General features: G+C 38.6%; 1 protein-coding gene across 1 annotated transcript in view; it reads left to right on the top strand.

The window, feature by feature from the left end:
• Nucleotides 1-13,747, top strand: part of LOC135106218 (neprilysin-2-like) — a 108,409-nt gene extending 94,662 nt beyond the window's left edge. Inside the window, 12 exon segments of the mRNA XM_064014993.1 lie at nt 5,259-5,342; nt 5,720-5,965; nt 6,231-6,442; nt 6,991-7,170; nt 7,637-7,771; nt 8,197-8,279; nt 8,714-8,872; nt 9,043-9,283; nt 9,903-10,071; nt 10,475-10,593; nt 11,538-11,669; nt 11,830-13,747. Coding sequence (XP_063871063.1) covers nt 5,259-5,342; nt 5,720-5,965; nt 6,231-6,442; nt 6,991-7,170; nt 7,637-7,771; nt 8,197-8,279; nt 8,714-8,872; nt 9,043-9,283; nt 9,903-10,071; nt 10,475-10,593; nt 11,538-11,669; nt 11,830-12,168 — 2,099 coding nt within the window. The 3' untranslated portion in view covers nt 12,169-13,747.
• Nucleotides 13,748-13,804: the final 57 nt, after the last annotated feature.

Here is a 13,804-nt window from a genome sequence, read left to right as displayed (position 1 = left end):
TGTCAATGTTTCACGTATCAACAAATAGCGTGAAGCTGCCCGCGTGTCTTGTCTCCAATATAACTTACAATACAAGCACGGCGAAGTACAGAAGAATCATAATTACTCAGAGACTTGAACATCAGAGTACGATTAACTCGTACCTTTTTAAAACTGATAGTAATATAGTTCTTTTATCTTCTCTCTTAGTAACTTTGATAGCCTATTTCTTGAATCTTTCACTGCATTATTTATTTTTTTTTTATTTCACATTTGCTTTTCTAAGCCTCCTCTTCCTCTTCCTCCTTCTCGTCTTGCTGCACGCCTTCCTCTCCTTCAATATCTTCCACAGTCCTAATGAGCAAACATGTTGATAGAAGGCTCAGCTGGGGGAGGACCTGCCAATACCATCATCCTTTCCCGGTGGCTGGCTGGGACTAGGGCCAGGGAGTGACTGAGGAGAAGGGAGGGTGCCTGACGCGGGAAGGAAGGACTGGTTGGGAGGTGGTTAGCTTGAGAGGTTGAGGCGTTTTAGAGGGTTACTGTGAGGAGTGACGAGGCGTGGGACAGAAGGGAGGAGTGGCAGTTGTTAACTTGAGGGTTTTAACTGTTTGGGGGTTACTGTGAGAAGTAACAGGATGTGGGGATAGGTGATTGTGGTTAAACTAGTTGTGTTCTGGAGTGACTTTATTGGTGACTGATGTATTAAAGTGACACCCCACCCCCTCCCTTTTTTTTTTTTTAGATGACTGGGGTTGCACAATTTTGGGATATTTTAGTTGCAGGACTGGTGGCTGAATGATTTTTTTTTTTACAGGGAGTCGAATTAAACCATTTCCGTATGACTTAACAGGTGAATGAGGTATCGAGCCTTTTTTTTTTTTTTTTGATAGTTGACTGGTGGTTAATCAATTTTAGGATAACTTATTTACAGCACTTGTGACTAACTGACGGAGATGAGACTTTGAGCTGACTAAAAGTAAATAACTGTAGGATCACTCAACTGTGGACTGACTGATGGAGGTGACACAGTTAACTGACTGGGATTACATCACTCTCGGGTAACTCAGAAGTGGCAGAAGTGATGACTGACTGACGGAGGCGACTTACGAGACGGCTGACCAGAATTTAACGATTTCCGGGTAACTAAGCTGGTAACTGACTGATGGGGAAGACTCTTATGATGGCTAGCATTAACTTAGCTTTATTTCCACTTTTTCCCTTTTCTCCTGTCAATAGGAAATGTTTTCTTATTCCTGCTCTCTCTCTCTCTCTCTCTCTCTCTCTCTCTCCTCTCTCTCTCTCTCTCTCTCTCTCTCTCTCTCTCTCTCTCTCTCCTCTCCTCTCCTTTCTCCGTGTCTTATCGATAAGCAATGTAATTAAGAATGGAAAATACTACTGGGAAGAAAAGAAAAACAAGATTATACTGAACGCCATGAAAAAAAAAAAGGACACGGTAAACATTCACAGATTTGGTACGCAAGGGAAGCTTTGAAGGAAACAGAAATTGTGCAGTAAAGAACTGATGAGTCTTCGCTTCGCTCCTCCGTAGTGTTTCATTGCTGTCTGAGCTAGAAGTCTCCTTACATGATGGGCTGTGTGTGTGTGTGTGTGTGTGTGTGTGTGTGTGTGTGTGTGTGTGTGTGTGTACAGAGGTGCTATAGAAAACGTATATTTTGACTTGTATATTTTGAGCATGAGATAATGATGATGATAATAATGATAATTATAATAATAGTAATAAGACATATTTTGGTTTCCATCTCATAACTTGGGAATAATTTACCTAAGAATTTTAATCTATATTAATTATTCTGTTTGGTACTAACATATGTATAAGTGAAGTTTCATTGTACTTTTAGAAATTAGTGTGCATATATTTGCAAATACCTTTTTTTGTCTTATTTTCTACGCTTATTGCATGCTTGTTGAGCTATATGTAGACTGACTGTCCTTTGTTTCTCTTCATTTACTAGTACCTTGTTGGCATTCTCTCTCTCTCTCTCTCTCTCTCTCTCTCTCTCTCTCTCTCTCTCTCTCTCTCTCTCTCTCTCTCTCTCTCTCTCTCTCTTGATGCCACCCCCCATTTTCTCTTGTTCTCATACTGATCAAAGTCAACACTAGTCTTGAAGGGACTTTTTCTTTCTACCTGACCACTCACATCCAGGAAGAATTTGAATGCATGTGTTTTCATTCATCCCTTACTGGTCGTGGTTTACCGTTTATCGCTTATCAATTAACATTTCTCCGCAGCGCTTCAAGTCCCTACTCTCCTCTTGTTTATACCTAGATGTCCTCCTTTGCTTTAGATTTGTGGTATCATCTCTTATATTGTATTTATCCTTTTTTGTTCCCAGATATCATTCATTCAGTTCAGATTTCTTCTCAGCATTTCGTTTCTTCTTCATCTCTGGTCTTCTTGCCTTACTTACGCTTCAGCAGTATGGCAGCAATGCTTTTCTTTCTTTTTTTAGTTGTCAGTGCTTTTGACGTCTGCTCTACGGTTTCAGAATTGCGACATGTTTTAATTTGACAAGACTGTGACCCCGCCCGCTGTGAACGTGCGACTAGAGTGACGCAACCAACACGAACTACTATGCAAAGAAAACGTGTTAACCAGACTAACTTAACTATACCATGTGAAACAAAAAAAAAGAAAACGACGGGGAGGGATAAAGATATTGTTTTTCTTTCTTTTTCTTTTTTTTTTCTGCTTCGTGTGCTCAACTGCTTTAACGAAAATAACTACCTTCGCGACTCTTCGTGACTTTAAATGTGTGTGTGTGTAGAGGATTTGCGTATTTCCGTTGGTGTCGCTGGTAAGTAAGCGTAAATGTGTGTAGGACAAAGCTGTAACGTTTCTTTTGCATGAGAAGAGAGAGAGGAGAGAGAGAGAGAGAGAGAGAGAGAGAGAGAGAGAGAGAGAGAGAGAGAGAGAGAGAGAGAGAGAATCCTACAAACATGACAGGCAGACATACAGAGAGAGAGAGAGAGAGAGAGAGAGAGAGAGAGAGAGAGAGAGAGAGAGAGAGAGAGAGAGAGAGAGAGAGAGAGAGAGAGAGAGAGAGAGAGAATCCTACAAACATGACAGGCAGACATACAGAGAGAAACAAGAAAACAAAAATTTACCTATTTGCAAAGCCAAGAGACAAACTGATAAAAAGACATCTACAGTCATACAAACAGACAGACAAGTAGACATACAATAGGCAGACGAAAGGAGAGAGAAAAAAGAAAGACGGAGAAAACTGACATTCAAACAGATAAACAATTTTTTTATACAGTACATAGACAGACAGGCAGACAAACAAACACAGACAAACACAGAAACACACTCGCACAGACCTGCAGACAGACAACCACTCACCACAGACACACAGTTAAAAAAAAAAAAAAAAATGGAATACAGCGTGACAGGAAAACTAAATGAAAGACTGCAGTGGTTACGAATGACGAAGTGAGGAAGGAGATCAGGATGAGCGCCAGGAACCATTGCGTGCACATCCGCATGTAGTATCTAGTCAGGATCGAGTTTAACATTCCTTCAAGCTATTAAATCACGGTGTTTCATGTATCGGTAGCAATCCATGTATTTGCTCGTTTATTTCTTTATCAATATGCTGTGTATTTGTTGTGTTCATGCATTCATTTGTTCGGTATGTTTTGCTATATGACAGGGACCACCAGGTCTCGTATTTCGAAGTACTTTGGTCTCTCATCAAGACTATTTTCAAAAGCCACAGATGATTAGTCGAGTTTTCATGAATGTTTCTTCCATTAGCAGTACAGAATCCTTGTTAAATTATCAATAGAATAATTTAAAACACTTGAGCATCCCAGTAACTTCCAAAACAGGTTGTTGGAAATTGTCGACGATGAAACGTTTAACAATAGGGTCCAGTAGATGTAGATCCAAAGTGTGACCTTGCAAAGACAAGTATACTTTAAGGACAAGATTCGACAAACGACCAGACAATGAGCGAGTGAGGAGACGGAACACGACCTACAGGCGACAACGCGTCTCAACAGACTGACGGAAAAGCAAAGGCGAACATCGGAACATATCAAACTAATAGACAGACACGTTACCAGTGATACAAGCTGTTACGCAGGCACTGGTGAACATTACACTGATTTAGTTGCTGTTGACACAAGGTGAGCTGGAAGGAGGAGAATGTTCAAAGGAAACAAGCATTAGAAAGTAATTTGCTCTCCCCCCCCCAAAAAAGAAAAAAAATATATATATATATATATATATATATATATATATATATATATATATATATATATATAATATATATATATATATATATATATATATATATATATATATATATATATATATAAATAGATATAGATATGCATTGCACTAGAAAGAGAAGCATAAAATAGACAAAATAATTTAATTCATTTTCACTGCACTCTTATTATATTAAAAGGGCTCTGGCATCACTAGCTTCTACAGCAGTTGTTCCCAAACTTTTTCTGATCTTTACCCACTTTTCATATATGATCCTTATCCATGCCCGCCCCTCTCCCCCCAATCCACATCTCGACAACAATGACTGTCTGTAGTTCTATATTTATTGAGGTCCATTATAAAAAAAACTGGCAATACCTGTAATTTTATGCATTCCACCTCATATTTTCCTGACTGGTTGTTCTAGTGTAGTGGGCCTTGTGATTTTTGTGTACACAGCCTCAGCTTATGGCCCCCAAAATTTTGCTGTATCCTCCCCAGTGGGTCATGACACCTAGTTTGTGAACCACTGTTCTACAGTGTAGCGCAGTATTACCAGACATTCAGATTTTCACTGACTGGTGACCGCAAATCCAAATGTTTCGTCTCATCATTCCGATTTCCTCCTTCCACCACCGAAACTTACCAGTCTCAGCTTAGATTCATAACTACATAGCTGGTCTGTGCTGCTTTAAGACCGGCCACCTTACTGTAAACTACCTGCTAAATCTCGTCACTTTTGCTTTACAAACACACAGACAAACACGCCTCAGCACCACACACACAAAGGCACCGTCGACAAGCTACCAAACACAGACACACACTAAAGGCATCCTCGACAAGCTACCCAGACACTGACACGCACTACAGGCACCTTCGACAAACTAGCAGACCATGAGCGCCTCGCGGCATGTCCTGATTTGCAAGAAGTCAGTGTTGCTGTTCCTGCTCCTCACCGCTGCATGCCACTGTGGTCGTCTCCTGCTTCACTACCTAACAGCACGCTTCCTCTTTCTCCTTTTCTTCCTCTCACACTCAGCAGAGTCCTCAATGCTCCCCGTTGTCTCAGCAGCTCTCACGCAACCAGACGGACCCTGCGTATCCAAAGGATGTGTCACTGCAGGTAAGTCCTTGAAGTCTCCAACGTTTTGTGTGTACAACTATTCTATAGAATTGTATTAAGAGATCAAGTGGGCAACAAAACTTTTGCCCCAACCCCCCTCCCGTTTTTTTTTTTTATTTTTTTTTTTTTTGTAGGGATTTTTTTTTTTTTTAGTAGGGATTATAGTTCATGCTTCATCTTCATTCAAATATTCAAGTTTGCCTCTTCTCACACTCAAGGGATTGAGGATTGAAGTAGGATCAGTGAGGCAGAGTTTGTGATATGCTTAGATTTTTTAGATTGCACCATAATAGGGGGTTTGTAATAAGAAGGGGTATATGTGAATTAGCAGGATATAATTATTGTTCTTATTCCTTAAAATTTTACCTCCACCATAGCTGCAAGCCTGATCAAGTCCATGGATGAGAGTGTGGACCCTTGTGAAGACTTCTTTGAATTTGCCTGCGGAGGATTCCTAAATTCAACCATCATTCCTGATGACAAAACGACCATTTCACGCTTCAGTGAAATCTCAGATGAGCTTCAGCAGAAGTTGCGAAGCCTGGTGGAGGCAGAAGTAGATCCCAATGAACCTGGCTTCTCTCAGATGGTCAAGAATCTGTACAAGTCGTGCATGAATACTAGTATGTCTCTCTCTCTCTCTCTCTCTCTCTCTCTCTCTCTCTCTCTCTCTCTCTCTCTCTCTCTCTCTCTCTCTCTCTCTCTCTCTCTCTCTCTCTCTCTCTCTCTCTCTCTCTCTCTCTCTCTCTCTCTCTCTCTCTCTCTCTCTCTCTTTTAGTGTGTCAATTATGTATTAAAAAATACAGCTTCCCATGTAGATTTTTAAAGTAAGAATATTTGTGACTGAGTGAAAGTATGGATGATCCTGAGTCCTGGCAATTATTCCAGCTAAAATCAAGGAGCAGGGCCTGGAGCCATTGAAGAACATCCTGAGACAGATGGGAGGATGGCCTGTGCTGGAGGGCAATGCCTGGGATCCCTCGGGCTTCGAGTGGACTCACAACGTCTACATCAACAGACAACTCGGCTACTCCCTTGACTACATATTTGACTTTTCAGTCACATCCAACATCAAGAACTCCACAAGTCGTATAATTGATGTAATTCTCTCTCTCTCTCTCTCTCTCTCTCTCTTTAATCACCAACAAATGTTCATTTTCATGTAGTACCAATGTGAAGATGTCATGCTGTTGGGTTTGTGTTGTATAGTAGCCAGTGCTATACCTGCCAGCATTTCCAAAGAATTCCTCATTATAATATTAATATTATTATACTCTTGCTGCCATTGATGCCTATTAGTGTGAACAAAATCAGTTCTGGCATTGTTGCTTCACTATCCCAAAATCACACCACTAAAACCAGCTTTCTGCTACTGATTTTATGTATCTTTACACTGTAGATACTGTATCTTGCACTATACACCAATATTTTTGTACATCATTAACATTTTTATATTCCATTTTTGCTCCTCCAGTATTTTTTTTTTTTTTTCACAAACTATAAAGTGCATTTTCTCCTTAAACTACATGCTTTTAAAAATCCTGTTTGATGTACTTTTCATTTTCATTAACATTCACTATTAGACATTACAGTATACTTTCCACTGACTTGCTGTGCCTCTCTACTTAGCAATCCCCCTTACCCACAGATCGACCAGCCACCCCTTGGGATGCCCTCCCGGAAGTATATGCTCAAGGGATTCAACAATAGTGACGTGCAGGCATACTACAACTATCAGATCAGCATGGCAGTGCTGCTTGGTGCCGACCGAGCCAGAGCAGAGAGGGAGTTGAAAGAGTCCCTTGAATTTGAGATTCAGATTGCTAATGTAATTATATAAAGGAAAATCAAGAAATGTGTAAACTTAAGACATACTAGTGCATGCTCTTACTTAAAAAGATAGTTCATGAGTCAAAAAGAAAGAGAATGACATTTCAAAGATAGTTATAACAGAAATGCTCATAAAATTTCCTGTAGGATCAGAGGAAATGGTTATGTAAGTAAAAGGATGAGTGTGCTATGCTACATCAGTAAAGGGATCAGTAGAAGTGATGTAGATTGTGCTGTAATACATAGAGAATACTGGTAAGAATAATTAGGTGACAGTAACATCTACAGTGTGCATCTTGTTTATGATATTTACTCTCCTTACCATGTCTCTTTCTACATATGTACAAGAGCTACTCTCATATTTGCTAACAATGCATATGTGTTCATGTGGTATGTGGTTAGGAGGCATACAAGTATATCAAAACCCTTTGCATCTACCTCATCACACATTTTCCTTTTCCCAGTATTCCCTGCCCAAGGAGGAGCGCCGCAATGCCTCAAAGCTGTACAACAAGATGACCATTGGAGAACTTCAGGCCAAGGTGCCAGAGATCCCATGGCTGGAATATATCAACAATGTCCTCACTCCATTCCATAGGGTGAGATCAACACACCACGCTATCACCTCCTATAGCTTGTATCTGCTCATACTTGCTTAATTCATCTGCATTTAGTATTGGAAATTTTTCTCTCATATAATTAACATCTGTTGATGATGTATTATCTCCCCTCTTCCTCTCTGTATGGTGTGGTGGCTCTCATTAGTTTTATTCTTAGATAATGAGTTTTTATCATTGAGTTACCTATCATATATTACTTGGGAGGAGCTGTTCATTAACTCCACTTAATTGATATTTCCTCATGTCTACATATGCATAGGTAGAGTCTCAAGACACTTCTATGATAATGGCACCTTAGTGGGCCTTTTCTTTTAAACTGAATATTTTATGTGCCCATTGTGCACAAAAAAAAAAAAAACATGTAGTTTATGTCTGTTCAACTTACCAATCTATGTATATCACAGGTGACTACTGAGGAGCCTGTGGTAGTGAATGTCCCAGACTATGTCAAAAATCTGGGCCAACTTCTCAACAGGACTCCTAAGAGGTACTGTGGATATTTCTGAGGGCAAAAATTCTCTCTCTCTCTCTCTCTCTCTCTCTCTCTCTCTCTCTCTCTCTCTCTCTCTCTCTCTCTCTCTCTCTCTCTCTCTCTCTCTCTCTCTCTCTCTCTCTCTCTCTCTCTCTCTCTCTCTCTCTCTCTCTCTCTCTCTCTCTCTCTCTCTCTCTCTCTCTCTCTCTCTCTCTCTCACAAAACTATATAAAAGAATGATATTATGAACTTGTGTAGGCATACTATTTGTGCTCATCAGCATCACCACTAGTGGTCAGTGGCAGGTTGGATGGGAACCACATGTGTTTAGGAGAGAGAGAGAGAGAGAGAGAGAGAGAGAGAGAGAGAGAGAGAGATCAGTAAACATTTAGTTTTGGCCATGAAGTGTTTTCCTTCATTTTACTTTTCACACTCTTACACCATAACAGAGTGATCGCTAACTACATGCTGTGGCGAGCAGCAGCAGCCTCAGTAGCATATCTGTCTGAAGATGCAAGAAACATACAGCTTGAGTATTCAAAAAAACTGGTTGGGAAGGAGACAAGAGAACCTCGCTGGAAAGAATGTATGGGTACTATTTCTCGAAGGTGAGCAATTAATATAAATTGAACAAGGTAACCATTCTTGCTGGTATGTCCATCCTGCAGTAAATTGTGTGTTTTGTGGATAACATATCTGTTTTTGTTATACAGGGTACCATTACTAATGTAGTCTGTCACCTCTACTATTTTTCTAATACTGTGGCTGCTTTTGACAGTCTATCTCATGGTGTTGGCTCCATGTATGCACGAAAGTTCTTCAAAAAGGATGCGAAATTAGCTGCTGATTCCATGGTGACCTTCATTCGTAATGAATTTGAGAAAATCTTGAAAACGCTGGACTGGATGGATCCACTCACTCGAAAAAGAGCACTTGCAAAGGCCAAGGCCATCACGCCTCACATTGCTTATCCTCCTGAACTCTTGATGAATAACAAGCTGGCTGAGTTGTATGATGGGGTGAGAGTAAACATCTTGGAAACAAAAAAAAATAAATAAAATGAAGGTCTGAGCATAAAGTTGATGAAATGTCCAGGAGTGTGATATCATCAGGTCAGATAGAGCTCCTACAACACAGGTTCTACCAGACTGATGACTTCACACTGCCAGGCATCTGTGATGTTATTAGTTTCACATACATAATTCATGTGTTCTAGAAGGAAATAAGCAAGTTATGAAGGATTCTGACAAAGCCTCATGATCACTAAAGCTCAAATAGATGTATGAGTTTTAAAATGGATCTGACTTGCTTTATTGTTATGATTTGCCATGTACCCCAAGGCAAAGCTTACAATTTATAGAGATGTATGATGTAGATGAAGTGGAGATATTATTTTTTTTCCCCACCAGCCCATAAGACTGCAGTTGAGGGATAAAAATAAACATATTGGTATTATAGATATTTAAATACTTGAGATAAAAATAGAACTTCATGTAATTTGTTGAATGCATATTTGCTGACACACTCACACAAAAAGATAGATCAATAAGTTTTGAAAATAGACAAAATAAATAAATAGATAAGTAAAATAATAATTTATGAAGTGAAACTTGATAACTATAAGTCTTTCCTTTACAGCTGGTAATTACAGATGGTGAATTGCTGGAAAACATGAGGAACTTGACTATCTTTGGAACTGACTATTCTTTCAAGCGTCTACGAGAAAAGGTCGATAAGAAGGATTGGAGAAATCATGGGGCTGCTGCTGTTGTTAATGCCTTCTACAGTCCTCTGGAAAACTCAATACGTGAGTATTTTTGTCCATCTTTTAGAATTTTTTTCTAGACACCAATGATAGGTGAAAGATTTTGGAGTCAGCACTGGTGCTATTATTTTAGAATTTCTGGAATGCCTGCTTGGGAATCCGTGATGGAAATAGACAGTAATATAATTAAATAAGAACAACATTTTTCTTCTTAGCAGTTTGTTGCACATACATGCTTGAGGTGTATTGCAAACTTGTGTAAAGAAGCTGCTCACATTCTGGATTTTTGTCTCCCGTAATTATGAAACATGATTTTGTAGTTAATATTGCTCCTCTTTTTTGTCTTATTTTGTATATGTGTATCCCATGTCTCTCTTTACACTGTTGTCCTTCTCACTTATGACATGTGCTCATTTCAAAACAACTTGTTCATTGTAACTTGCAGAGTTTCCAGCTGGCATCCTACAGGGTACATTCTTTGAGGCTGATCGACCTAAATACATGAACTTTGCGGCCATTGGCTATGTCATAGGACATGAGATCACGCATGGCTTTGATGATACAGTGAGTATCTTTTTAGTTCAGGTTTATTTACATAATTGTGACTTAGAAAATAACAGCAAAGATTATGTTGCAAATAATTACAATACCAGTTTTTTGTTCACAGAATAAAAGTGCTTGTGTATGATGAAACTAAATATGGTAATGTGCTTAGTATATATGGAAAGTTTAGATGTTCTTCAAACTGATGTAGAATGTAGAAAACAAAGCATTGTTCATATATTGCATACAGTTTCATTCTCATTCCTGTTTACTCACATGAATGATGTCTGTAAGTTTTCCATTTCCAAAAGGAGGTTTCCCTGGAGACACATGGGAAGCATTTACCAAGATATCATGATTACTTGAATCAATACATTTCTTTCATTACAAAGCCACTATCAAAAGATGATGAAACTAAGGGATATTTGATATGCCATTTTATGGAATGTACTCTGTATTGTAGAATATTCCTTTGCCTCAAAAAAAATTAAGTACATACTTTAATTTGGTATAAAGTCTCATTATATAGTAGCTTGAATTAGTCAACCAAAATAGGATTTAAACAGTGCCCTAGGTAGACTGGAATGTAGTTCTGACAGTTATCCTTCATAAAAAAATACTTTCTTATATTTGACATTTTCCAAGAATGATCATCAAAATTTTTTCTTGTTTAGTAATTTATGTAAATATATTTGAACATCCATTTGTGATAGTGTCTGAATATCAGCATGTAATCATTTGTCATTATAACAGAAGCATTTTAGTGTATTTTGATTCATTTAATTCAGCTTCTTTAAGCACATTCCATTAGTAATTTTCTTATTAATAAAGCTTATTCAGTTACTGATCTGAAGAATCTATAAAAGGCAGTTCAACACATTCCCATTTACACTGTTTCTTTGCAAAAGTCCACTTTTGTAGGTCCTAACCTATTTGAAAGGAAACTTACACAGCTTTGAATTTAGGGTCGGCAGTTTGATGCAAATGGAGATCTGAGAGACTGGTGGGAGAAGGAGACCCAAGATAGATTCCTTAAAAAGGCAGAGTGCATCATCTATCAATATGGGAACTACTCTGCCCCAGAAGTAAATCTCAATGTAAGTCCCATAACAAAGTGTAGTATTTACTAAAAAGTGTATTGTGTCTTCTAATTATTCTGTTATACTATTTTTTTTCTTCTCCTTTTAAGACTCCTTATTTTTAATGCTTTTTTTCTTAATATTTCATTGGTCTAGATCTAATTAGCTCTTTTCACAGCTGAATGGCATCAACACCCAGGGAGAGAACATTGCTGACAATGGTGGCATCAAGGAAGCTTATTTTGCCTATGAGGAGTGGACGAGGCTTTATGGAGAAGAGAAGAGGCTTCCTTCCCTCCCTTACTCACCAAAGCAGCTTTTCTGGATCTCTGCTGCCAATGTGTGGTGCAGCAAATATCGTCCAGAGACACTCAAACTGCGTATCCTGACAGGGGCTCACTCCCCTGCAAGATTTAGGGTCAATGGACCTTTCAGCAATGTTAAGGAATTTGCTAAAGACTGGAGATGCCCTGCTAAGAGTGCAATGAATCCTTCTAAAAGGTGCTCTGTCTGGTAACTTCTTTTGTTAAGTTCTGCCTCTCCCACCACCTTTGAGGTGCTTTTTTATTTTGTTTAATGAGGCAATACAATTACCTTCATCAAAACACCGTCCCACATACATTCAATTCCTCTACTCAGAAGAATAGTGGTAATTTTTCCTCAAAGAGAAAGATTTTAAAAGTTTCTTCTTAGGTCTACATTTTTGAGAAAATAATCTAAATTCAAGTTGAAGAAAAGAGTGACAGATTGGTATGGTTAGAGGGCAACATTGTAATTATGAGAAGAATGGTGCCACCACCATATCACCTTTGTGGATGGTGAACAAAAGTTGTGTATAGAGCTCATTAACTCAGCTTAATTGAGCATTAGCTTTGGCCTCATTGCTACTACAAGGAGACACCACCTGACTCCCCATGATCCTGAGTTGAGTAAGGAAGGCAGAACTGCTATCCCTGAAATCTATATTCCAAATGGTGGTCATCTAGACCACAGCAGGAGATAGTGTGTGTGTGTGTGTGTGTGTGTGTGTGTGTGTGTGTGCGTGCACGCGTGCATGCGTGTGTGCACATGTGCGTGTGTGTGAGGAAGAGAGAGATACAAATAGAGTGAATGTCTGTGTTTTGACATGATTGTTAATTGTAAACAGTCTTGTTCCCACTTCATGATCGCCACCCTTTTATTTTCAGTAACTTTGAAGCGTTGACTTTATATTTTTAACTATTTATATGGTATAGTACCTTCCTTTTTGCAAGTATGAAAGCTTGTCAAGAAATTATTAGTTATATAAAAATTAAATGTTTTTAAGACTCATTCAGGTGGGCTGATCTGAACAAGGTGCTGGACTGAAAACTGCCTAGCAAATATAGTATAAATATTTATGTGCAACTTCTTGCAGAACTTTAAACTTTCACATTTTTACTATCAGCTCATGACAGGTAAGGTTCCTTTCATTGTTTTGCATTTAAGTTTTATTTTTTACCAGAGTTTTTATATTTTTAAATCACTGATGTGCAAATGTTTTTAAGCTTTTCAACCTCCCTCTCTCTTCATTACCTACTGCATCCATCAGGGCTACCTCGTTCATAAACAAACTTTTGTGGCAGGCACGAACTCCGTGGTGTCTGGAGTGCATAAGATACTGGAAAAAATGTCCATTCATATATATATATATATATATATATATATATATATATATATATATATATATATATATTTGGGCAAAAAAGACTGCAGCTTCTTAAGGCAGCAGTATATGCATGTTCATTGCCTGCTAGAGCCTTGAGTATACACACCAGTGATGATCTGTGCTGATCAAACCAAGGCACCGTGATCTTCCTTTCACTGAGAATCATCCTTTCCCATGTCATCAGATAACGCACATGCTTCCTCTGGTATGACTATTTGCCATGTCATCTTGGATATTTTAATATGAAGAGTGCTATTTTTGGAAGTGAAACTTAGTATAAGAAAAGTTATATAAGTCACAAGCATTAGTTTGGTAGCTGGGACAATGCACTGTGTATTAAGAAATTATAATAAACATTGAAAGATGATTATTGTACAGTGTATTGTAATGAATAAAATATTTGTGAGGATGCTGGAGTATGCATGATGGAGCCTCCTTTGTTGTTCATTGGAAAATGTAGAAGCAG

The sequence above is a fragment of the Scylla paramamosain genome, chromosome 2 (genome assembly GCF_035594125.1).
Source record: "Scylla paramamosain isolate STU-SP2022 chromosome 2, ASM3559412v1, whole genome shotgun sequence".
NCBI classification, from domain to species: Eukaryota; Metazoa; Arthropoda; class Malacostraca; order Decapoda; family Portunidae; genus Scylla; species Scylla paramamosain.
Note: the sequence above shows the minus strand (reverse complement) of the source record. Positions and strands in the feature narration are given on the sequence as shown.